Below are 25,078 nucleotides of genomic sequence, written 5' to 3'. Positions count from 1 at the left end.
GCCCGGCCCAGCTCCGCCCTCGCGTCTGCGCACCGGCGCCCGCGGAGGCGGTGGGCGGGGCGCTCTGAGGCTCCGCCCCCAGAGCGGCATGTCAGAGGCGGGGCTGGATCTTGCTCACTAGCCGGCTGCACTGGGCCAACCGTAGCTCGAGAGGCAGTAGTGCGGCAGGATGAGTGCAGACTCAGACCCCGTGGTTATCGTCTCGGCGGCGCGGACCATCATAGGTGAGCGGTCGGCGGACCCGGCATGGGGTTTGAGGCGCGAGCTCGGCCCGTCCCGGCCCGGTCGCGGGGACCCCCGGGACCTCCGGGACCCTCGGCACCCGGCACCTCGCGCCTTCCTTGGCCCGCCTGCCTTCCCCGCCCCCTCGTCGCGCGGTGAGGTCCACTCCACTCCGAGTGTTCTGATTGGATTCTTGGGTAGGGCCACTGCGCCTCCCGGCTCTCCCATTGGCTGAGGAGACCCCTGATTGGCCAGCCTCAGGAGACGCCACCTCGGCCCTGTGGCCTCAGGGGCGGGGCCACTGGGCGGTGGGTGCCGGGGCGTTGGGCAGAGGTCGCGTTAGTCAAAGGAGGATTACAGAGAATTGCCCAAATGTCCTTAGTGTTGTATAGATTTCAAAGGCCCTGGACTCGCGGGAGTGTGGACCCCTCTTGTTAGGAAAGCGTGGGCCGCGCCCATCCGCTCGGATTTGGGGAGTGGATGTGTAGGTTTCTCGCGGGTCCGCGGCTTCCCCGCACGGCCTGGGGGCCGCCTCCCCGGGGTTCGGCTGCTACAAGGCACCCACGCTCCTCTCTGTGCCCAGACGAGATGCGGTGGGCGCCTGCGCAGAGGGAAAGCACCGGGCCGCCGGTCCCCCGCCGCCCTGGGCGCGCTCTCCATCGCCCTCGCCTTCCCTTCTATTCTAGGCTCCTTCAATGGTGCCTTATCCACCGTTCCTGTCTATGACCTGGGCTCAACTGTCATCAGAGAGGTCCTGAAAAGGGCCGCTGTGGCTCCCGAAGAGGTATCAGAGGTCATATTTGGACACGTTTTGGCAGCAGGTAACTCCACAGTGACCCCAGCAGAGAGGTCAGGTTGTTGGAAGCAGCCCATTAACACTCCCCTCCCCCGACCCCCCACCAACACTCAGAAGCTTGTTTTCTTGCCTTACGGAGTTCCCTCTGTTGGAATACCTCCTGTCGCCCCTCTGTCAAGCCCCAACAGTAGCTTCTCTCCAGCTTAACACTAAGCGTCTTTAATATACTTTTCCTACATTATCCTAGATCACCGTCCTCCACTGCCTTTTCTTTCTTTAGAAGCAGGGTCAGCCTGACACATGGGAGAGTATGCAGGGCCTTCCGTATTTCCCTAAAGTGTCACACATTCAATAACAATGTATTGAGTTCCTCTGTGCCCTGCACTGTGCTAGGTGCTGGGGATACAGCTCCAACACAGGTTAGTCCTTGCCCGCATAGGGCTCACTTCGGAGCCGGCAAGGTGTGTTGCTGCCAGACTGCCAGACGGGCGCATCACCCCTGGAGGGCTGGCGGAGGTGAATCGCCAGTGTCCCAGCTCACTCCTCATTCCCACTAGGTTCACAGACCCACGACCACTGACAATTCCTAATTAGTTATTCTTAACTAGTATCACGCTCACTCAGTAGCATAAATTCTAATTACCCCTAGTGATAGTTGGTCACGCTCAACTTACGGCCACCTTTTGTCCTTACCTTATCTGAGACCAGGCCCATTTTTCTGTGCATTTACTTAGTAGTTTTGTAGTTCCTCTTCCTAATTCTCCTTTCTCACCTTGTCCTTTTGGGCAGCCTTAAAGTCGAAGCACGCCACTTTCTCCTGACTCTCCAGGGCTTTAAAGCATATGAGTAACTTTACTGGTGGCCTAAAGGTGGCTGCCTTTGGGCCACTCCCTCCTTTCTTCTTCCCAGACCCACGACTTAGACTTACTCTGTTGCCATAGGGTCCTCCACTCCTGGTTTCTGTTTTCTCTTCCATATCTCACCTCACCTCACCTCTCACCTGTGTGGTATCTCCATACAATTGGAATAAAAATAACAGCTGTGTTTATTGAGGGCCTGCTAAGTGCTGGGCCTTTAAAAACCCCGTGTTTAGTGCTTTCATTAATCCTCTCAGGAAGTCTATTGGATCATATTCTCTCCATTTTACGAACGAGTAAATGAAAGTTTGAGAGATTGAGTAATTATCCAGGATCACAACCCACATCTGTCCTACCTCCTACGCAGGTACCCTCCAGGGTCATGTAACTAATGTTTACTGAGCACCTGCTGCGCTCCAGGCACTGTTCTATCAGCGGGGATAAACAGTGTTCATATCAGATAGGAATCCTCAGTTTCATGGACCTCACTTTCTGCTAAATGCTAGACCATTAGTTAATTATGTTCAGCACTACTCTAAGTACCTGAAGATGGGGATTATGAATAAATACATAAAATTTTTATAAAGGAGTTATTTACTTAAATACAGATGTAATTCACTGTGGCTTAAAAAGCAGGAACCTTAAATAATATTAATGTCTTCTTTATTAACTAGTATCCTATGAATTTAATTCAGAGAACATTTATTTATTCATTTATTTATTTTTGGCTGCGTTGGGTCTTCGTTGCTGCGCGCGGACTTTCTCTAGTCACGGCGAGCGGGGGCTGCTCTTCGTTGCGGTGCGCGGGCTTCTCATTGCGATGCTTTCTCTTGTTGCGGAGCATGGGCTTAGTTGCTCCGTGGCATGTGGGATCTTCCCAGACCAGGGCTCAAACCCGTGTCCCCTGCACTGGCAGGCGGATTCTTAACCACTGCGCCACCAGGGAAGTCCCCGAGAACATTTTGATACTGTTTTTTAAATAACTTTTCCTGGGACTTCCCTGGTGGTCCAGTGGCTGAGACTCTGCACTCCCAATGCAGGGGGCCTGGGTTTGATCCCTGGTCAGGGAACTAGATCCCACATGCAGCAACTAAAGATCCCGCATACCATAACGAAGATCCCGCGTGCTGCAACTAAGACCCGGCACAGCCAAATAAATAAATAAATAAATATTTAAAAATAATAATAAGTTTTCCTGCGTCTATTTTCAATCTCAAACTTTAGGCTCCCAGCCTAATCCCAGATTAATAACACCGTGATGAATATAATCCCTAAATTTTTCTCAGTGACCCATCTGCTAGTTCTTTTCCAACAAACTCACTGAGGAGAGGTGTTCGGTATGGGTATACCTGAAATTTGCAATAGAGCGGCCACTGTATAAACACTGACCTGTTGATAACAGATAATGGTGACTGAAGATATTTGAAACTTTCCATTCCACCCGCTTCTCTGCCAACTTAAGTATGTGATGTATTTCTTCCCATTCCCTGAAGGAAGGGCCCACAGCTGAATTATAGAAAGGTATTGTTAGTTCTGATTTTGTACATATCTCGTTACGTAACCAGTTAATCATGGTGTGATGGATATTAAGCAAGGAAAGAAGTGCTTCTTAGCAGAGGTTTCCTCTTTTAAGTAACCCTCTTATCTGCCCAGGTGTCTTAAGCCATGATCAAGGAAGCAAATAACCGTAGTTAGAAACAGGAATAATGCCCAAGTTCTGCCCTCTGTTTATAAGGGAGTGTGTGCTTATTCAAGCCCTAGAGAAAGATCAGGAAGACAGTTCCTTCTTACAGTATTAATAACTTCTTTGTGGAGAAGAAAGCCTATGTTCATAAATTTTTTAATTTTTTGTTTTTTATTTTTTGGCACATGGCACGTGGGATCTTAGTTCCCCGACCAGGGATCGAACCTGCGCCCCCTGCATTGGAAGCGTGGAGTCTTAACCACTGGACCTCCAGGGAAGCCCCGAAAGCTTATATTAATAAAATATCTGTAGAACAGCACAAGATAATATGTATTGAAGGGTCAGACTGGGATGGGTGTGAGGTCCACACAGGTCTTTGCCTCTGCCGGGAACTTGGCTTGGCTTGGCTGGGAAGTGGCAAGAGACCCAGCTGGCAATCTCCTGATTTTGCATTCACTTTCATCCCAACATTTTATCTCTCTTTGATTGCTGGGAGGCCTCTCTGTTCCTTCCTCCAGGTTGTGGGCAGAATCCTGTTCGAAAAGCCAGTGTGGGTGCCGGAATCCCCTACTCTGTTCCAGCATGGAGCTGCCAAATGATCTGTGGGTCAGGCCTAAAAGCCGTGTGCCTTGCAGCCCAGTCCATAGTGGTAGGAGACTCCAGCATTGTGGTCGCAGGAGGCATGGAAAACATGAGCAAGGTAAGGCCTCTGAAGAGATGGCTCTCGCTGACCTCTCACTGATAAACTCTCGTCCACTGCCATAGCAGGGTAGACCAATGGTATCAGAGCTGGAACCAAACAGGGAACAAGTAAAAAACGCATTGAACCTTGATTCCTGCCTGATTATTAATTATTCTTCAAATTGGATGGGAAATCCAGGTTGAAGAAAAAGCCTATCAACCAGTGTGACTGGAACAGAATATATTTTTTTCTAAAATGTTACTAGGGCTTCCCTGGTGGCGCAGTGGTTGAGAATCTGCCTGCCAATGCAGGGGACACGGGTTCGAGCCCTGGTCCAGGAAGATCCCACATGCCACGGAGCAGCTAAGCCCGTGCACCACAACTACCAAGCCTGTGCTCTAGAGCCCGTGAGCCACAACTACAGAGCCCACGAGCCACAACTCCAGAGCCCGTGCGCCACAACTACTGAAGTCCACGCACTGCAACGGAGAGTAGCCCCCCACTCGCCGCAACTAGAGAAAGCCCGCACACAGCAGTGAAGACCCAATGTGGCCAAAAGTAAATAAATAAATTAAATAAATAAAATTAAGTGTTACTGAAGCGTATTTTCTGAATTAAACCTGTAACATTAGTCAGTTGATATACTTCGCTTTAAATTTCTTTCTCATTGTGAGTAAAAGTTGAAAACAGATGATGCCACTTACCTTCCTGCACAGGACGAGGAATATTCCAGGGACCACATTTCGTTGACCTTTGGTAAGTATAGAATATGGAAAAGAGGACCACTGAGTAGTGCCTTTCTCCAGCAGGCTTGCCAGGTGGGACTGGTTTCACCAAGTTCCATCCCTCAAATCGGCACAGTGGTGAAAAGGAAAAAATATATCCCCTAGCTTCCTGCAGGAGTTCAGGGTCTCACCTGGGGATCCCGCAGGCAGAGGTCGACTCAGCCCCACATTTGCGGAGGCTCTGGAGGAGGCAGGGTGAAAGTAGCAAACATAATCGGAGTGATTCTGATGGGACCGTAGTAATAGCTGTGCTTTTAAACACGCAGACGTAACAGCCCTTAGTCTTGGTATTATTCCCAGTTTACAGGTAAGGAAACTGAGGCCCAGAGCCTGGACTCCAATAGAGATCTTCTGACTCTTAAGTCTTTCCATTCTATGATAGCTGCTATCGAGTTGGTAGGAGTTAAGAGGATCCCCTACTGAGAAATCTCCCCCTATCAGTTAATTAAGCAACCTGATTATTCTCACTGTAGGCATTATGTGTCCCATCAAAATAAGTAACACATTGTTCCCATCACTTAAGCCCTTTGATGAGCTCTTCATTTAATAGGCAACTAGTTGCTTCTTTGGAAAGAATAAAGAGCTTTTTAAGGAAACAGGACACAGAATGCGTAGGTTTGTTTGACAGAAGACTGGAAATAGGTGGGGAGGAGAGCAATGGGTCTCCAGGAGTAGGAAGGGTGGAGTAGCCTGTTGATTCCAGGGGTCTTCAGGCCCTGGGCCCTGGGTGGGGAGGAACATGGACTGGAACAGGGGAGAAGGGTCACAAGGGGGACTAGGTGAAGACTGAGGAATCACTGGATAGCTGTTTTGGGTTTTTTTAAACATATTTATTTTTGGCTGCATTGGGTCTTCGTTGCTGCGCGCGGGCTTTCTCTAGTTGTGGCGAGCAGGGGCTACTTTTCGTTGAAGTGCATGGGCTTCTCATTGCAGTGGCTTCTCTTGTTGCAGAGCACGGGCTCTAGGCGTGCAGGCTTCAGTAGTTGGCACGCGGCCTCAGTAGTTGTGGCGCACGGGCTTAGTTGCTCCGTGGCATGTGGGATCTTCCTGGACCAGGGCTCGCACCTGTGTCCCCTGCATTGGCAGGTGGATTCTCAACCACTGCGCCACCAGGGAAGTCCCACTGGATAGTTCTGAGTGGGATCCTAAGGAGAGGACTAGTTACAGCCAAGCCTAATCTATTGTATTTGTTGTTTCCAGGCTCCTCACTTGGTTCACTTGAGGACAGGAGTCCGGATGGGGGATACACCACTAACTGACAGTATGCTCTGTGATGGGCTTATAGATGCATTTCACAACTATCATATGGGCATTACAGGTAAGGCAAACATGGCTGAAAACATACTAACCGTAAAAAGTTTAAAACGGATCCTATAATAATCGGCTTTGCAGGTGCTTTCCTCTTTCAGGGCAGGGACTGTGTCCTCATCACTTTGTATCCCTGATGACAGGGATAGTTCCCATTTGATGAACCGAAGTGGGGACGTATTCCCTCTGTCCTTTGTGACTCCTTGATTGTCAGGGAACGTTAGTAGTGGGAGGGGCCTCAGAGTTCTTCTGGATCAAACTCTCACTTTACCATATGACAGAACAGAGCTCACAAATAGTGGCTTTGTGGCAAAGGCAACATCAGAGATAAACTAGTACTTCTGGTACCTAACTCTGTCCTTCTTGCACTACGCAGTCAGGTCTTCATCCGTCTAGAAGGCTCCTGTGGTCTAGGTGTACTGGCAAAGCAACTGGAAGATCAAAAGAACTCCTGTCTTTACTGCATATAAATGTAAAACTTAAGAACATTTTAAGTTTTGAGTTAAAGAAACCAACCCTGAGAGGTTAAGCATCTTGCTCAGATGCCTGGCAGCGGCTCTGGTTCTGTGAAAAGAATTCTTGTGAAAAAGATAAGGAGGGGAAGGGCGAGGTTCCAGGCAGAGGGAACAGTGTGTGTGAGTGCCTGGAAGGGAGGGAGGGCTTGGAGAGGCGGGGACAGTGAGAAGTTCAGGGCGTCTCTGTCCCTGTGGGACTGACAGCCGCAGCAGAGATGGCTGGGCATTGCGGGCAATGTGTGCTGTACTAAGGCCTAACGTGTCAGTTTTTCAAAGTGCCACAGTCCAAGCTAACTGCCTCAACATCACCGGAGATGGTCATTAAACATTTAGCTCCCCAGCCCTTTCCGAGGTGTCATGGACTGAATTGTGTTCTTCCAAAATTCCTATTCCCTAACCCCCAGGACCTCAGAATGTGACCTGTACTTGGAGGTGGGGCCTTTTAAGGGGTGATTAAGTTGAAATGAGGCTTTTAGCCTGGGCCCTAATTCAATCTGACTCGTATCCTTATCAAAAGAGGAAGAAATACCAGGGATGTGGGCACAGAAGACCATGTGAAGATATAGTGAGAAGGTTTCCAAGGAGAGGGCCCTCAGGAGAAAACAAGGCTGCCGGTGCCTTGATTTTGGGCGCCTACCCTCCTGAATTGTGGGAAAATAAATTTCTGTTGCTTAAAAAGAAAAGATAATGGCTCAGGCCATGATGTAGTAATTAGTAAAGACTAGACCTCCTACTATAAACAAGTATAAGACTAGTCAGAATTTATCAACCGTTTTCAAACGGCCAACAATCATGCAAAACTGAACTTCTTGAAAGAAGGGAAAGACCCACTATAACTAGATTTCTACCCGGGGCTGCTTTCCTAACTTTTTATCTGGGGAAAAGTGGCTTCAAAGAACTGGAGAGGTAGAGATCAGAGTCTGGGGCTGCTCAGATGGCTAGGTTTGTGGGGCAGAGCACTGGAGAGAAGAGGAGGAGCTCCAGAAATCTGCTAAGGGTCCCCTTAAGGCTTTGGCCAAATGTTTAGCTATGGATGTTCAGGGCAACGCTCTACAAGGCCTAGTAGAAGCAGCTTCTAGGAAAATGAATGGAGATTTTTTTTTTTTTGGCTGCTCAATGTGGCACGCAGGATCTTAGTTCACCGACCAGGGATTGAACCCATGCCCCCTGCAGTGGAAGCCTGGAGTCTTAACCACTGGACCACCAGGGAAGTCCCTGAATGGAGATTTTAGATTGCTGGGGGACACAGAAGTTTTGACCAACAACAGTAGAGACTTTACTGAACCCACTGGACACTCCACTGACATCTAAGAAAGGCCACAGTTTAGGGTAGGGCCCAGGGTAAGGGCTACTCTAGACCCAAACTAATTATCTTAGAAACAAATTTCAAACAAGTTTCTGTTGCGCTTCACAGATACTGTGTTTTTACAGATTGAACGTCTGTGGCCACCCTGTGTCAAGCAATTCTGTCAGTGCCATTTTTCCAACAGCATTTGCTCACCGCAGGTCTCTGGGTCACATTTTGGTAATTTTTGCAATATTTCAACTTTTTCATTTTTATATTTGTTATGGTGATATGAAAAGCCTGGACCTAGAATACCCAAAACAATTTTGACAAAGCAGGAAACAGAAAGATCTTTGATCTTTGATGTTACTGCTAGAACTTGCTGAAGGCTCAGATGATGGTTAGCATTTTTTAGCAATAAGGTATTTTTTAATTAAGTTATGTACACTGTTTTTGAAGATATAGTGCTATTGCACACATAATGCACTACACTAACTTTACAGTGTAGAAATATGGTGGATGCTACTCTAATCAAGTGAGCAAAGCTAGCATCACCTGAGATAAACTCCCACTTGCATCCTGATAAGATTTAGTGAGGGACTTCCCTCGTGGTGCAGTGGTTAAGAATCCCCCTGCCAATGCAGGGGACATGGGTTCGAGCCCTGGTCCGGGAAGATCCCACATGCCACGGAGCAACTAAGCCCGTGCGCCACAACTACTGAGCTTGTGCTCTAGAACCCGTGAGCCACAACTACTGAGCCCTCATGCCATAACTACTGAAGCCCGTGTGCCTAGCCTGTGCGCTGCAACAAAGAGAGGCCACCACAGTTAGAAGCCCGTGGATCCCAATGAAGAGTAGCCCCCGCTCGCCGCAACTAGAGAAAGCCCGCGCGCAGCAACGAAGACCCAACACAGCCATAAATAAATAAATAAATGATTCAGTGAGAAGATAGTATATAATCATCATTCAGTGCTTTCACACATAATCTAATCTTGAGGAAACATGAGTCAAACAAACCCAAATTGATGACATCTGACAAAAGAACTGGCCCCTGCCCTTCAGAAATATCAAGGTTAAGAAACACAGAGACAGGGACTTCCCTGGTGGTCCAGTGGTTGGGACTCCTCGCTTCCAGTGCGGGGTGCGGGTTCCATCCCTGGTGGGGGAACTAAGATTCCCACATGCTGCGTGGCCAAAAAAAATAATAATAAAAATAAAAACATGGTTTCCTAGAACTACTGAGCCTCACATAGCACATCATAAACTTTAAAAAAAAAAACACACAGGGCTTCCCTGGTGGCGCAGTGGTTGGAAGTCCACCTGCCGATGCAGGGGACGCGGGTTCGTGCCCTGGTCCGGGAGGATCCCACATGCCGTGGAGCGGCTGGGCCCGTGAGCCATGGCCGCTGAGCCTGCGCGTCCGGAGCCTGTGCTCCTCAACGGGAGAGGCCACGGCAGTGAGAGACCCACATACCACACACACACACAAAAAAAAAAAATCACAAAGATAGTCTAAGGTGTTCCAAATAAAAAGAAACTAAGAGATGGACAGTGAAATGCAGTGCGTGATCCTGGATTGGATGTTACTGGACTGAACAAATAAATTAGCTCTAAAGGGCATCATTGGGTCAATAGGTGAAACTTGAATATGGACTAAGAATTAGATAATAGTATTTTATCACTGTTAAATTTCCTCATTTTGGTAGCTGTGGTTGTGTAAGAAAATGGCCTTTGTGGGGGGAAAATATACAGTGAAATTAAAATTTAGAGATATAGGGGCATGGTGTCTACAACTTTCCATCAAATGGTTCAGAGAGAATGATAAAGCAAATGGGGCAAAAAATATGAACAATTGGTGAAGCCACATAAATGAAATTTCCGAAAGTTATTTTATAGAAAGGAAAAGAGAAGGAAGGAAGCAAAGAAAGGAAATGGCTTCTTAAGAATCACTGCAACGTTTCCACATTCAGTGGGAGGCAAGACTGCCGCAGAGCACTGTCTCAGTCCACCAGCGAGCCTGCCATTGTTGGGCCTCAGTGCTTGTTTAAAGGTGAAAAACTTGAGCTACCAAAAGCCAGTTCCTAAAAATGTTTGGTTTTTGCTTTATTTTTTTTCTTTCACAGCTGAAAATGTAGCCAACAAATGGCAAGTGAGTAGAGAAGATCAGGACAAGGTTGCAGTTGTGTCCCAGAACAGGACAGAAAGCGCACAGAAAGCTGGCCATTTTGACAAAGAGATTGTACCGGTTTTTGTATCTTCTAAAAAAGGTGGGTGTGTAAGTCATAAAGGTGTTTTTATATATATAAATTTACTTACTTATATTTTTGGCTATGTTGGGTCTTTGTTGCTGTGCACGGGCTTTCTCTAGTTGCGGCGATCGGGGGCTACTCTTTGTTGCGGTGCGCAGGCTTCTCATTGTGGTGGCTTCTCTCATTGTGGAGCACGGGCTCTAGGCACGCGGGCTTCAGTAGTTGTGGCTCGCAGTCTCTAGACCACAGCCTCAGTAGTTGCGGCAGGCGAACTTCAGTAGTTGTGGCACATGGGCTCAGTAGTCATCGCTCACGGGCTCTAGAGCTCGGGCTCAGTAGTTGTGGCGCACAGGTTTAGTTGCTCCGTGGCATGTGGGATCTTCCCGGACCAGGGCTCGAACCCGTGTTTCCTGCATTGGCAGGGGGATTCTTAACCACTGCGCCACCAGGGAAGCCCAGTCATAATGGTTTAAACATCAATGGGGCTATTTATAAGTAAATTATTAATATTCAAAAGAATAACATATAGGAATGTTTATACATCGTGTCTCAGTTGTCTTTCAGGTTGCAAAGATATATTCAGGATAGATCTGAATGTGAGGTAGGGAAGGAGACATGGGAGGCTGTGGCAGCATCCAGACACTTTTCGCCCAGGGTCTCCACATGGCTGTGTAGATGGAGCGTTTTAGGAGAAATTGGAGAAAGCAGCCGACCTTTCTATGCCTACAGGCTCAATCTCCTCCGAAGCAAATGTCCATTACTTCCTGTTGCTTCTGTGTTTCATATTTGAGGGTGGATCTTCTGGGGTCACTTAGCTATTCTCTAATATGGAACGCTCTAGTCAAGTTCTGTTACTGATGACTGACATCGATTATGCCCAGCCTTTATGAGACTGGCTTTGACACCCTAGATCCAGTCAGTTGTAACCAGCCAAGACCTATATACCCCAAATCTTAGCAACCTTTTAAGCAAAGAAGTCCCTGTAACTGCCTTCCTCAGAAAGGGCTGTCTGGATATGGAAAACATGTCTTTACAGTAATTTGTACTAGTGTGTACTTTCCTATTGGAATAAAAGTATTTTATAATAAACCTTTTCTTCCAAATGTGAATCCTTCTGTATCATGTCTGAGGAACTGTACTGATCTTGGGTAACGATTTTCCCTTTTCTCAGGTCTTACTGAAGTTAAAACAGATGAGTTTCCTCGCCATGGGAGCAACATGGAAGCCATGTCTAAGCTAAAGCCTTGCTTCCTTACAGATGGAACAGGAACCGTCACCCCAGCTAATGCTTCAGGTTAGATTTTCTGAAGGGCAGTTGTGGGAGTATTATCTTCTGCTACATCTACTAAGTTAATACCTTTTTAATTTCATTTCATCAATTATTTATATACAAATTACTCTAAAACCTTGTTTTCGTTGCTTTAGGAGAAATTGTAGTTTTGATCATCTGTTTCTTCATATTTAGATTTATGACTTAACCTGTACGACATACTGAAAAATGGATTTGGTTTCCTTGCAGTATCCTAACGAGACACACAAGTGAAAAAGCATATTAGGGAACTCCCGATTTTATCTACCACCTTTGTCCTTTTCCAAAACCCGGAACTCCCATTACCTCCTATGAGGTCTGGGCTATTTCTTCCATTTCTTTTCATTAATCTCCCCTCCCCCACTGCTTTAATCTTTCTGCTCTTTATCCCACTGGAATGTTCTGTGGTCTGTTATATCATCTTGTCAAAAGGTATTAACTTAACCCATGTCTTCAGGTGTTGGAGAAAGTAGACACAGGCATGTAACTTAGTGAGCACTGTTTTGGAAATTAAGACATTCATATTTTACAGGAATAAATGATGGTGCTGCAGCTGTGGTTCTTATGAGGAAGTCAGAAGCTGATAACCGTGGGCTTACATCCCTAGCACAGATAGTTTCCTGGTCACAAGCAGGTGTGGAGCCTTCCATTATGGGAATAGGACCAATTCCAGCAATAAAGCAAGCTGTGAGTTTAATTTCCAATGTTACCACCTGTCCTTTTTGTTGCTAAAGCCTCTTTGGGACCAGACCAGTAACTTGTAAATGCTTATTAACTTCTACCTCCTTCAAACCTTCGCTCAGATCCTTCCCACTCCAAAATGCCGAGACTGAGCTTGATTTTATTTTCATATTTATTCCTATCAGGCTTCACTTGCATTGTCTCAAAAGGAGACCTCCTTCCATTAGGCTTAACTGAGCTTATTCACTTAATTACATCTATAGTGTTCTTTCCCTTCCGCGAAGAGCAGCCCGCATTTGGCTCATCTGCTTTATAGGGCAACTAGTTCTGCTCTATGACCTGACGGCCACGTGTTAAGCGGTTCAAATTTGAAGACAGTATAGAATTTCCAAGGGGTTTTATCCTTAAACCTTTTAGAATTGGTGTCACCAAGGCAAAATGTGTTATCACCTTGAACTCAAAGTGGCATTTTCAAGAGATCCTTCAATATCATACAGTATGTTCTGCTTCTACACCTACAACGAAGAATGGTTCCACTTGAGATTTTAGCTCTCTCTTCCATTAACCTTTCCTTTAGGTTGCAAAAGCAGGTTGGTCGCTGGAGGATGTTGACGTATTTGAAATCAATGAAGCCTTTGCAGCCGTGTCTGTTGCAATAGCTAAAGAACTTGGATTAAACCCAGAGAAGGTAAACCTGAGCACGCAGTCCTGACGAGAGCTTGCAAATGAACATTCACAATGCGATCTTAACACTGTAAACAGCAAAACACAGGATGTGTCCCAGGTACTGGCCATACAGTAAGGGGTGGGTGCTAGGTAAGTTCCTGATGGACTTGGGAGTTCACTTATTTTATTGCTTCCTAAGGCAAAAAAACTTGTGTGCATTAGTTCACTTCCCACAGGAAGAGGATATTTTCAGTCTTAAACTAAGGTAGTCAGAATGGATGTCACAAGGGTACAAATCACTTCCTAAGCAACTTGAACTAAAAACTGAATTTGAAAGGGTAGTTAACTGGTATGACATTAAGAGGAAAAAGACAAGTCTGGGATTCTAACTAACTTTATGTCCAGAGAAAAACAAATGATACAAATCTTATGTACCCCTTAGGTCAACACTGAAGGAGGAGCAATAGCCCTGGGCCATCCTCTTGGAGCATCTGGCTGCCGGATTCTCGTTACCCTGTTGCACACGATGGAGCGCAAGGGTGGACATCGTGGGGTTGCTGCCCTGTGCATTGGGGGTGGGATGGGAATAGCAATGTGTGTTCTGAGAGGATGAAACTGCTTAACCATTAATTATGCTTAAACTAAACGTGAACCTCGTTTCTTTTTAAACTAATAAAATACTAAGTTAGTGAAATCAGAGGACCAAAGTGAGGATGGAAACTATCTCCCACTTCATAAGAATCCCAAGACTTGACAGCTTTTTGCACTTTAATGTGTAATACTCGAGGTACAACAAGATAAATGCATCTAACATTGTCATAAATAAAAGACATCAGTCATCAAGGGCTCCAGAGTGAACAGCATCTTCGTAACCCCCATGCTTATCATCTTTGCTTTCTGGGTGTAATTTAATAAGATCATCAATTCGAAGAATGGTAATTGCAGCTTCAGTTGCAAATTTCAAACTTTTAACTTTAACTATGGTTGGTTCAAACACCCCTGCTTGTTTGTTGTCTCGGGGTTTACCATTGACCAAGTCAAGACCAATCCTGCAATTTAGAAAAAAACCTATTAAATGGCCTCTTTCATAGTTCACACCCATCCTATTCCACTCCTTTAAAAGTTGACTAGGGGGACTTCCCTGGTGGTCCAGTGGTTAAGACTCCACATTCCCAATGCAGTGGGCCTGGGTTCAATCCCTGGCCAGGGAACTAGATCCCACACGCCACAAATAAGAGCCCGCCTGCTGCAACTGAAGATCCTATACGTCGCAACTAAGCGCAGCCAAATAAATATTTAATATTTACTAGGCGCAGCCAAATAAATATTTAAAAAGTTGACTAGGTGGTAGTCTCATTAGTGCCAGCTATTCCATTCAAATGTTAACCTTGGGAAACGCTGGGACCTTACAGTAGATCCCTATAAGTCTAAAGTAATTGATTATGGATAAACAAATTCAGCACTGAAAGAGGTGTAGAAAGCCTCGATGGTAGTAAAGAAATTGTTTCTAAACATCATTTAATATCTTAAAAGGAGGTTGCTTAAAAACAGGTATGGACCACCCAAAAATAATTTCCTCTCTGGAACCTTCCTACTGTAGGTAAATGACTCTACCCACAGCAGCAGGGAAAGGTGAGGAATCCGATCTGATAACTAAGACACACCAATGCTAATAATCACTAGTCATCATCCTTCGTGAGTTTAAAACAAAAACCAAACTACCATATGTGATATACAGATGACAATGAAAAATGTCAAGTATGCTTACCATTTGAGATTTTTGCGTTCTGGGTTAACTTGAGCCTCATTATGAAAAGCTCTTAATTTTGCAACCAGATCTATGGAGTCTTGGGCAGCATTAACGGCCAGAGTGTTGGGAATAACAAGAAGAGACCTTGCGAACTCGGCAATAGCGAGCTGCTCCCGGGAGCCCTGAGAACAAAGACAATGAGGTGTCTTCACAGAAGGAAGAAAATTAACACCCACAGCGGCAGCTAAGGTCGCAGAAGAGACGTATTCATGTGCACAAAGTGCCATGCCCTTCCAGAAATGAAAACGGGCTTCCAGATGCTCTTACCATGCTGGTTGCGTAGTTTTCGAGGTATATGGACAGGGCCGCCTCTACGGCGCCGCCACCAGGAACCACAGATTTCGACTCCAAAACTCTCTTCACCACACAAAGCGCATCATGTAAAGAGCGCTCCATCTCGTCACACATGAAATCGTTTGCGCCGCGTAAGATGACCGACGCAGAGGTACGAGCCTTAGTGCTATTTCAAAAACAGGGAAATTCTCAAATCAATGCTTTAATAAATCCGTGCAGAAATTCAATCTAAGTGCCTTGATTAAATCCTGCTTACACAGGACATTTAGACACGGAAGCAATGTCTAGACCATGGAGAAGAGATGAAATGGTTACTTCACCTCAATTTACAATGGCCCAACATTATTTTATCCCATGCGTATAACTGCTTATATCACTGACAGACTATATAGCAGCAAATAAATGGGAAGGTGACCTATTTTCACTCATTAATAAATAAAATCTGTAGAGCTTTATAATTTAGGAAGTAGCTCTTACTTTTTAATCAAGATCAGTTCATCATCGCAAATTCTCTCCTGTACCACCTCTTCTGCTTGTCCCAACATTGAAGCTTCAAAAGTTTCTTCACCTTCCAAATTGGCCAGGGTCGACAGAATAGTTGCTATTAAAGTAATTACAAAGATCTGTAAACACTGTTCTTTCATGAGTATTTTCAAATCCTGCCTTAGATTCAGACACATGTATTTATGATAGAGGTGTCATATAAAGGTAAGGTTAAGGTTTACAGTTAAGCATCAGGCAACCAACTGTCCTTTTATCCTAAGATGGAACCATGTCACTTTGAGGTGGAGCAAGTAAAAGAACTTGCCCAGTTACATAAAAACACGCCTCTATACACATATCTGTAGCACAAAGCATTAAAGGAGTAAAAAGTAAAAACTGTTACGTTTCTGGAGCTGCTTATCGTTAACATCCAATGTAAAGGGACACGGTCCTGGGTAGTAACAGTATCCGAGAGCCGGCAGGAGACTCACCGCCGGAAGCTTTAGCAACGCGTTTAAGGTCCCTTTTTAAAACTCTTCGAACTGCCATAGCACCAGTCTCCACAAAATACTTCAGACACATGTCGTCAATTCCACCAGTGGTTAGAATAACATTGGCACCAGTTGCCAGGATCTTCTGGATTCGCTCCTTGGTGATATCTGACTCTCTACAAAGACAAGTATTTGAGTAGTAACCTAAAGTTATCTGCTGTGTTTGTTATGTTAAATACAGCTCGAACTTCCATTAAGTATTTTTCACAAAATAATTGCAGATTAAATTATATTAACTAGGGACTTCCCTGGTGGCACAGTGGTTAAGAATCCACTTGCCAATGCAGGGGACACGGGTTCGAGCCCTGGTCTGGGAAGATCCCATATGCTGTGGAGCAACTAAGCCTGTGCGCCACAACTACTGAGCCTGCGCTCTAGAGCCCGCAAGCCGCAACTACCGAAGCCTGTGCACCTAGAGCCCGCGCTCTGCAACAAGAGAAGCCACCACAATAAGAAGCCCCCGCTTGCCGCAACTAGAGAAAGCCCGCGCACAGCAACAAAGACCCAATGCAGCCAAAAAAAAAAAATTTATTCTCTCCCTTCTATGACCAGAATTTAAATCGGTCCAATTTACAGAAAAGGGATTAAAAACTACCAGTTAGCTCTCCCCCACCCCAATTTGAGCTCTTAACCAAGAACTGTGGTTAGAAAGGAAGCAGCGTCCCTGCCTTCAAAGATCTGGGACAACCAAACTCCAGGGCTAATGTTACTCAGTGCAGTACAGAGACTACAAGTGCATGAGAGCCATGCATCCAGCCTGGCGGGTGGGACAAGGAAAGCTAAAGGTCTGGAGTTAATACAGGGGTCCAGAGTTGAAACTGCAGGTGGGATCAAAAAGTGAAGAACCTTGTAGGTTCTTGTTAGTCTTGTAGGGATGTTAGTGTGAACTGAGAAGGTGTTTAATATTTTTAAGTGAAAGTGACGTTATCAATCTGTGTTTTCAAAAGATGAAGGAATGAAGACAACAAGGTGATAACTGGAGGTGAATCTATCTGAGAATAGATGGCCTGAGCAGATAAGTCAAAGTTTATGGCTTGGGTAACTGGGAGGTTCAGCCACTGACTCCTGGAGTGAAATAAATGCTAAAAGGTTGGGCTGCAAGATGACAGAGTTCCTGTTTCAACAAGATGAGTCTGAAGCCCCTGGGATACTCAGGTGAAACTGGCAGAAGGAAATGGAAATCCCAAACTATGGGAAACATACACAGATTTGAAAAATAGCCAATACAGAGACAGCTGAGGCCATTTTACTCATTCAAAGAATAGTAGATGAGATCAAAGGATCTTAATGAAATGAGTTAAAGGTGAACCTCAAAATAAAACTCTGTATATACACTAAACAAATACTGCACGTCAAACATGATACTAAGGATGGGGGCTACAAAGCAAAGGAAATGATTCAGCCTCTACCTTCACAGAGCTTACAATTGCAGACACAGAAATATAGTTAGAAACTGTGCTTAAGCCCCAGGAAGACAAAGTATAGGAGCTCACAGCAGAGAATAATTCAGATTGAGGGGGAAAGAAAAGCTTCTTTGAGAGATTTATCAACTAAAAAATAAACTAAAAAATTAACCAGTCAAAACAAGTAGGCACGGGCTTCCCTGGTGGCGCAGTGGTTGAGAGTCCGCCTGCCGATGCAGGGGACACGGGTTCGTGCCCCAGTCCGGGAAGATCCCACATGTTGCGGAGCGGCTGGGCCCGTGAACCATGGCCGCTGAGCCTGCACATCCGGAGCCTGTGCTCCACAACGGGAGAGGCCACAACAGTGAGGCCCGCGTACCACAAAAACGAAAACAAAAACAAAAACAAGTAGGCACAGAATATATTTTGGGCAGACGAAGGAAAACTCTTAGGGGCCTGCGGAAGTAGAACTTTGGTGGATTCTAGTTTCAGCCGTGCTAGAGCACAATAAAAAGAGTTATATAAGGAATTTAAAAACCTATCCTAGAGCTTCCTTGGTGGCGCAGTGGTGAGTCCGCCTGCCGATGCAGGGCACACAGGTTCGTGCCCTGGTCCGGGAAGATCCCACATGCCGCGGAGCGGCTGGGCCCGTGAGCCATGGCCGCTGAGCCTGCGCGTCTGGAGCCTGTGCTCTGCAGCAGGAGAGGCCACAACAGTGAGAGGCCCGCGTACCGCCAAAAAAAAAAAAAAAAAAACACAAAACCTATCCTAGAGTGAAGGGGAAGCCTCCAAAAGGTTCTGGCCTTGCAAGCAATGAGATCCACTTGGCTGCTGTGAGAGGAATAGCCTGGGCGGGAACAAGACTGAAACCAAGATGACCAGCTTGGGTGCCTCTCCAATAGTCTGGGCAAGAAAATGGAAATGGAAAAGTAGGTGAATTTGAGATTTAATTTATAGATAGAAATCAAGTGGTCTTGATGACAGATTAGAAAGAGAAAGCGTATTAAGTAAAAAGGAGTTACAGACATTTCTCAGTCTTCTGCCTGAATAGAGGGGTCCCTAACGAAAATGGCAAAGAGCAGATTTGGGGGTATCATCACAAGTTCAATTTTAGACATAATGACTTTGAGATGCTTAAGAAGCATTGAATCAATTAAAGCTCAGAGAAATAGATTTGGGAGTCTCCAGCACAGAGACGCTGGCCACGCAGGCACAGGAATAGATGAGGTAGTATCACAAAACTGCTCTATCCTCGTAAAGTCTTTCAAGCAAAGGCTTGATAAAGGTCAAGTGGAAATTGAACATGTCTAATGAATTTCACAGCCGTGATCACTAGTGACCTGAGCAAGCGGTCCTCCAGTGGAGAATACAGTTGAAAAGGGTATGAGAAATAGAACACCAGGAAGGTTTTTGTGTAAATCACTCGTGACATCTGGCTGTGAAGAACTGAGGAAGGACAGAGTAATTGGAACACGTGGGGGCACAAGAGGCTTTTACTTAGGGATAAGAGAGGTACAAGTGGAATCCAGAAAGGAACGAACAGTAGAATTAGCAGTTGAAGATGCAGTTGAGAAAGAATAATAGAGGAAGCAAGACTCTAAAAGCAGAAGGCAACAGGCTCTGAATACTTATTCTGGAGGGTCTGACCTCTGATGGAAAGAATACACATGCAGATAGTTAAGAGTACATCTTGGGACTTCCCTGGTGGTCCAGCAATTAAGACTTCATGCTTCCACAGCAGGGGATGCGATCCCTGGTTGGGGAACTAAGATCCCGTGTGCCGCATGGTTCGGCCAAAAAACAAAGGAAAAAAAAGGGAGTACCTCTTCCCGACTAGCTCTCTAGCATGCCAGTCAATAGATATGGACGTATGAACTACCTGGTACCTGGCAGAATCAACACTATACTGTTTGGTTCTTGTACCACTTGAGGAAACACATTCCTGGATGTGTCTTCAAGCCTTAATATCAATATACTCATAAAACCAAAATTCCACAGAATGTTGACTTTCATGTATCACTCAAATCTCTCTTAAATCATCACCATGTTTTCTAATTCTCCAAGCAGTTTGGGTAAAATATAGTTTGACTTCAGTTAAAACTTTGGTTAAAAACGTTAATATTTAAAGTCCTCCAAGACACTCACTTGAAAACAAAAAAACTACTCGCCTAATCATCATACCCTGCTACCTATTAAACCCACCACTCATTCTTTTTAGTTTACTGTCACCTGCTCTAAAAAAGGGTACTTTACAAACATCCCCTGTCCAAGGTCAAAAATGAATCTCTCAACATACCTCTGTCTAATCTGGTCCAGTTTTTCAGGGTCTGTAATAACCACTTGTACACCAAGCTTCATTTTTGTTTTCTGCAGGCTGAAGTCAAGGCAAGCAATTTTTGCATTCACTATTCTCTTGGGCATGCCTAAAATTGAACATTAACATTAAGTACCTTTACAGTAACTATAACATTGTTACCTTTTATAAAACACACCTATCCTTAGAGATCTGCAGAGATTTTAAATTGTTGTATGTAAACGAATTTAGCTTTTATTACTTTTACCCTTAGAAACAAACACTTAAATGGCATTAAACACACGTGTTTTCTTTTAATTTGCATTTTTCTTAAGTTATATGTAATTAAATTACAAAAGAGGAATTGGCAACATTATGGACCATTTCCTTTTTCTCTGGGCTTCACTAAAGAACAGTAAATGCACATCCTGGATAGTTCACCTGAAAATGTAGTTACACAGTCCACAAACAGCTAACTTTATCCTTTAGTATTCTCGTTACACGACCAAATCAAACCATAGCCCTTACCCTGGGATCCCACCACACAGTTGAGTGCATAGCCATTGATGAGCATACTCTCCATCTGACTTCTCCCATGGGCTTTCAGAATATTAATGGAATTGACTGGATAGCGAGGCTGGCCTCTGACATCCGTGTATTTAACAGCAAGTACAGCGTCTACCACCATATTAGCAAAGAAATCTCCACTTCTAAGCCAACAGTTAAGGAGAACAACAGACTCGGGATGGACAGCGGGTGCACATGAAAATCAAGGGTAATTCAAAGGCACTTCCTTTTAGCAATCTCATCAAAGAAACAACCATTATATACGCCACCAAAATGTTAGAGTACTATTTATCACTATCTGCATACTACTTTTACACATACTTTGTATTACTTTTCCCCCTAGAAAAGGAGGGAACAGGCAATTTCCATACAGCATCATCTGGCAGAAAAACTAACACAGCGCCTTACTTTTAAAAAAGCCTACACTTTACTGGACCATCACAAGGATACATTCCAATGATTTTGGAAGACATCGATGTCTTAGCAGCATTGATCAGGCAATCCTTTCCAAGTTCATCAGTGTTAATAATTAGATTCTCACTGATATAACGCACTGCTTCCCTGTTTGAAGTGTGGGGAAGAAAACAAATTCACTACTCAAAATTTTTGCTTTATCATTGTGTCAGGATGTCAGAGGCATCAATTTTCTGTTCAGCCATTTCATATAGGAGGAGGACACAAATAATCCTCCCTCTTCAGATCACGGCAATTTTAATCTATCCCATAAGCATAGCCACTAAATCTATTATTAGAAGATAACGTGGTAGTCAAATGGGAAGAAAAGGATACTGGCCCAACTTCCTACTTCAAATATTTACTTAAATGCTAAAATACAACTTTTTCAAAGTAAGATTTAGTCATTAATTGAAACATTTAAAGAACAGACTGTTGGCAACTATTACATTAAATAATATATAAAATTTTCTCTGAATGTAAACAATCTTACTTGCAAGCAAGTCGATAGCCACTAATAACTGACGTGGGATGAATTTTCTGTTTGACAAGTTCATCTGCATTTTTTAGAAGTTCTGCTGCAATAATAACCTGCAGAGAAAACATCCATTACTCTCACAATAGCCTGACATTCATTACGTGCAACACATATGTACAAACAACACTAACACGCATCACATATTAAGAACCAGAATGGTAACAGTGGTGAAATACATAACTGCTTATTAGAAACCAGAAAAAGACACCCCTACACGGTATTGTATATGCAAATAGCTAAAGCCAGGTAAAAGTCAGTACAACAATAGGAGACACATCCATTACTCTTCAAGATGAAGTGCTCAACATAAGCTAAATGAAGAGCCTGACCACTCAGATTATCTGTACTATTTATTTACTTATTTGGCTGTGCACGGCTTGCAGGATATTAGTTCCCCAACCAGGGACTGAACCCAGGCCCTCGGCAGTGAAAGTGCGGAGTCCTAACCACTGAACCGCCAGGGAATTCTTGATCTGTACTATTTTACGTTATTATTTTAAAAATCATCCTTCTAAGTACACCAAAAATTATTTTTTAATTAAAAAAAACTTTGAAAAAATTTAGTCTGCATCTTTTGGGGGAAATTATAGTTATACTTTAAAAACTATGTTATCATAAACAAGTTACTTAACAAAGACCATTACCATTATTTTAGAAGAGATAGATTTCATTCTTCCATGGCTTAAAGTTTAATCTAGAAACAACCATCTTCTACCACAAACCACTGCTTGTTTCTTTACAGCAAATTATTATTTGCTCCTCACCAAATAATAGTGTTTCTACTACATCAGGGTGCTGGGTGATCTTCAAGGAATTTAAATCATGTTACTGATCGTGTTTACAAACTTTCTCAAACTCCCATTTGAACTTATGAGATCACTTGTTAGCCTTTAAAATATAAAAACATGTTGTTTTTAAAAAACTGGTAAGGTTTTAGGAATTCCTGGGCCTCAGGCTGTGAGGGGAGGAGAAAAAAAAGACACTTTTTTTTCCTTTAAAAAGAAACCATTAAAAAAAATTCTGCGTGATGCATGAATAATAGCTAAGAAAAAATTCGTAAAACTCGCAAAAACATTTAAAGTGAGGATTATATTAAATTATCTCTTAAGTTTCTTTTCTACTTGAATTGTACAAACTAGCTATAACCACAAGTCTTCAAATTTTGTTTCTGAACCACTACCCCCAAAACAAATGACTTACCTCTGGCTTCACTTTCTCAAAGTTTGATTTTAAAAGGTATACTAGTATTTAGCCATTAGTCCATTAGTCTTTACCTACCACGGAGGTAGTTCCGTCTCCCACTTCTTTGTCTTGCAGGTCAGCAAGCTCGCAAAGAACTCTGGCTGCAGGGTGTTCCACCTCCAGTAACTTCAGGATGGTCGCACCATCATTAGTAATGGTTACATCCTAAGAAATTTCCCGGGAAAGAAAAACTGACATAATCACCCACAGAAACAGAATATCCCCTAAGTTAGAACAACCCCATTATGATACATTCACCTTCGGTATACCTTTCAACACTAGCATCCTGATAAAAACAAAGAATTTACAAAGCAAGGTGTTTATGAACCGTTTTTTTCCCTTAAAGTCACTAACACGATGTTTAGATATACTTACACCAATATCATCCACTAACATTTTATCCAAGCCAACTGGACCAAGAGAACTTTTCACAATATTGGCAATCGAAGCTGCAGCCATGACTGCAGAAATGAAAGAAAGAAATTAGAAAATCCTTGATTCCAAGGACAATCATTTCAGCCTAAAAGAAGTAAGTGACATGCAACAGCCTCTGAATTTTTCAAATCTACAAATCCGTCCCAATTTGAAAATTAGCTATTAAAAGACTAATATGGGGAGGGGAGTGGCTAGTAACACAGAGTCTGAATTCAACAGCCAAGGGGACGCCAAGTGTTGTAGAGAGTACCCACTTTATTGTCTCATAAAATTAAAACATAATCTACTCTTCGACATTTCAGATTCTGCCACTCCACACAGAACAGAAATAGATACGTATCAGCCTTTTCCTTCAGACTCTGGCAGGTTTAAGAAAAAAAAAGTTCTATTAAAATTAACAAGACTTTGTGAATCAAAAAAGCGGTAATCCAAAGGTTCTGACTATACTTCAAATTTGTTCATGACAAAAATAGGAATCTATCAAATGACAGTACGAGGGACTGGCATTCGTGACTTCTGAAGTGTAAACCATCTCAACAATGCTTTAAGCGGTTAAAATCTACTAGATAAAATGTGTTTATCATTTAACATTCAACAAAAACTTCGTCAGCTAGCTTTGTTACAAAAAGTGGTCAGCGACAGGTGGGGTACGGACTGAATCGGCAGGGGGACCACGGGCAAGTCGTCTTGAAGAGTGGCTGATGGCCATTCGCCCCTCAGTAAAACGAGCCGTTAAAGCCAGTTCTTCCTGGTGAATGGCCCTAAAAGGAGACCCAGAGATTGCGGTGGACACCCTTCCTGATTAGCATCAAGACAAAAGGGCGCAGAGGCACCCGGCCCTCTGGGACTCGAGGCACGGCGGCACGTGTCGGTGCGCGGAGCCCGCCCTCCAGGTCGGGGCGCGCCTCGCCAGCCTCACGACCGCAGCATCCGGGCAGCTCTAGTTAAAACCGCGCTGCGCCCTCGGGAATGCCGCGCTCCGGGAAGAGGGCGCTGCCGCCCCGAAGCGCCGAGACCCGCCGCGGGTCGGAGACGCCGCCCGTGCCACCCGGGGGGCTCTTTCTGGGGAGAGAAAGGAAGGCGTGAGCACGGCAGCCACGGCCCCAGCGAGGCAGGGGAGGGTGGCGCACCGCCGCGGGCCCGCCGCAGGCCTCGCCCGCCCTTACCGTTCTGGGAGCGGATCGCCTCCCCAGTGCTGCGGTCCCCGAACACGGACAAGGGCCCCTCCATCTTCGCGGCAGGGCACACGTCGAGTTTCACTCACACCGCGGGCAGCAAGCGTCTTGTTCCTGGGCCGGGCGGCGGCCACAGCAGCGGCGACTGCGTGGAGCTGGCCTGCGCTACGCCGCGAGAGCTACTGGGAATTCCACTCCTCCCAGCTCCCTGGCCGGGCCGCGGGGCAGGGCGGGAAAGAAAAATGGGGAGGAGGGTGGAGAATCGTGAACGCGCAGGAAGTGAGGACCCTGAAGGGGGCGGATCCAGCACTTTCGCTCAATTAGAGAGCGAATGAGAAGGGCGCGAAGGTAGGAGGGCGGAAGTCAGTATCTCGGACCGCTGGAGGAAGAGGGCGCCGGGCCGAAGTTTTCCGTACTACGCACAAATTGCGCGTGCGCGTTTGCACATTCTAGTGCCTTCTAGAAAAGGTGGTCGGTAGGGCGGAGTTCTGTGACGGAACGGGGGGGGCGGGGTAGAGCCGTGTAAGGTAGAGCCGGGGTTCTGAGCGAGTCTTACTTGGGGGTGTATAAATCGGCGTTCTTGTTTTACTTAAATGTATGAGCTAGCTAGGAGAGCACGCGACAAGTAGCAGGCTTTGTTCCCAGGCTCACGGGTATAAGCTTCATGGGTCATGTGGGAAAGCGACAACCACCCTTTCTGAAAACTGCATCTCGCGCTGCCCCGTCCTCCCAGAGCCCAAATGGCCTGTCCGTGTGTGTCTCCATGTGTGTGTGTGTGTGTGTGTGTGTGTCCG

The 25,078-nt window shown here is 45.1% G+C and overlaps 2 protein-coding genes and 2 non-coding genes across 4 annotated transcripts; 1 reads left to right on the top strand and 3 right to left on the bottom strand.

Annotated features, from left to right (window-relative positions):
* Positions 1-64: 64 nt before the first annotated feature.
* ACAT2 (acetyl-CoA acetyltransferase 2) lies at positions 65-13,885 on the top strand. Its single transcript, XM_067701616.1, has 9 exons — positions 65-224; positions 909-1,043; positions 4,078-4,259; positions 6,227-6,344; positions 10,259-10,402; positions 11,556-11,678; positions 12,226-12,380; positions 12,952-13,062; positions 13,483-13,885. The coding sequence occupies exons 1-9, from the start codon at positions 170-172 to the stop codon at positions 13,651-13,653; spliced, it is 1,194 nt and encodes a 397-aa protein (XP_067557717.1). The 5' UTR covers positions 65-169; the 3' UTR covers positions 13,654-13,885.
* TCP1 (t-complex 1) lies at positions 13,791-24,506 on the bottom strand. The gene is made up of 12 exons (XM_067701615.1): positions 24,276-24,506; positions 23,050-23,135; positions 22,711-22,839; positions 21,388-21,485; positions 20,892-21,002; positions 20,403-20,584; positions 19,878-20,004; positions 16,119-16,294; positions 15,622-15,745; positions 15,118-15,310; positions 14,809-14,972; positions 13,791-14,089 (listed from the first exon to the last, which is right to left on the bottom strand). The coding sequence occupies exons 1-12, from the start codon at positions 24,337-24,339 to the stop codon at positions 13,873-13,875; spliced, it is 1,671 nt and encodes a 556-aa protein (XP_067557716.1). The 5' UTR covers positions 24,340-24,506; the 3' UTR covers positions 13,791-13,872.
* Positions 15,423-15,554, bottom strand: LOC137205167 (small nucleolar RNA SNORA20). Its single transcript, XR_010934032.1, has one exon. It is a non-coding gene; the product is annotated as a small nucleolar RNA SNORA20 (small nucleolar RNA).
* Positions 21,083-21,220, bottom strand: LOC137205168 (small nucleolar RNA SNORA29). The gene has a single exon (XR_010934033.1). It is a non-coding gene; the product is annotated as a small nucleolar RNA SNORA29 (small nucleolar RNA).
* Positions 24,507-25,078: the final 572 nt, after the last annotated feature.

Source organism: Pseudorca crassidens, chromosome 13 (genome assembly GCF_039906515.1).
Source record: "Pseudorca crassidens isolate mPseCra1 chromosome 13, mPseCra1.hap1, whole genome shotgun sequence".
NCBI lineage: Eukaryota > Metazoa > Chordata > Mammalia > Artiodactyla > Delphinidae > Pseudorca > Pseudorca crassidens.
The sequence above is the reverse complement of the archived record's forward strand: the minus strand, read 5'-3'. Positions and strand labels throughout refer to the sequence as shown.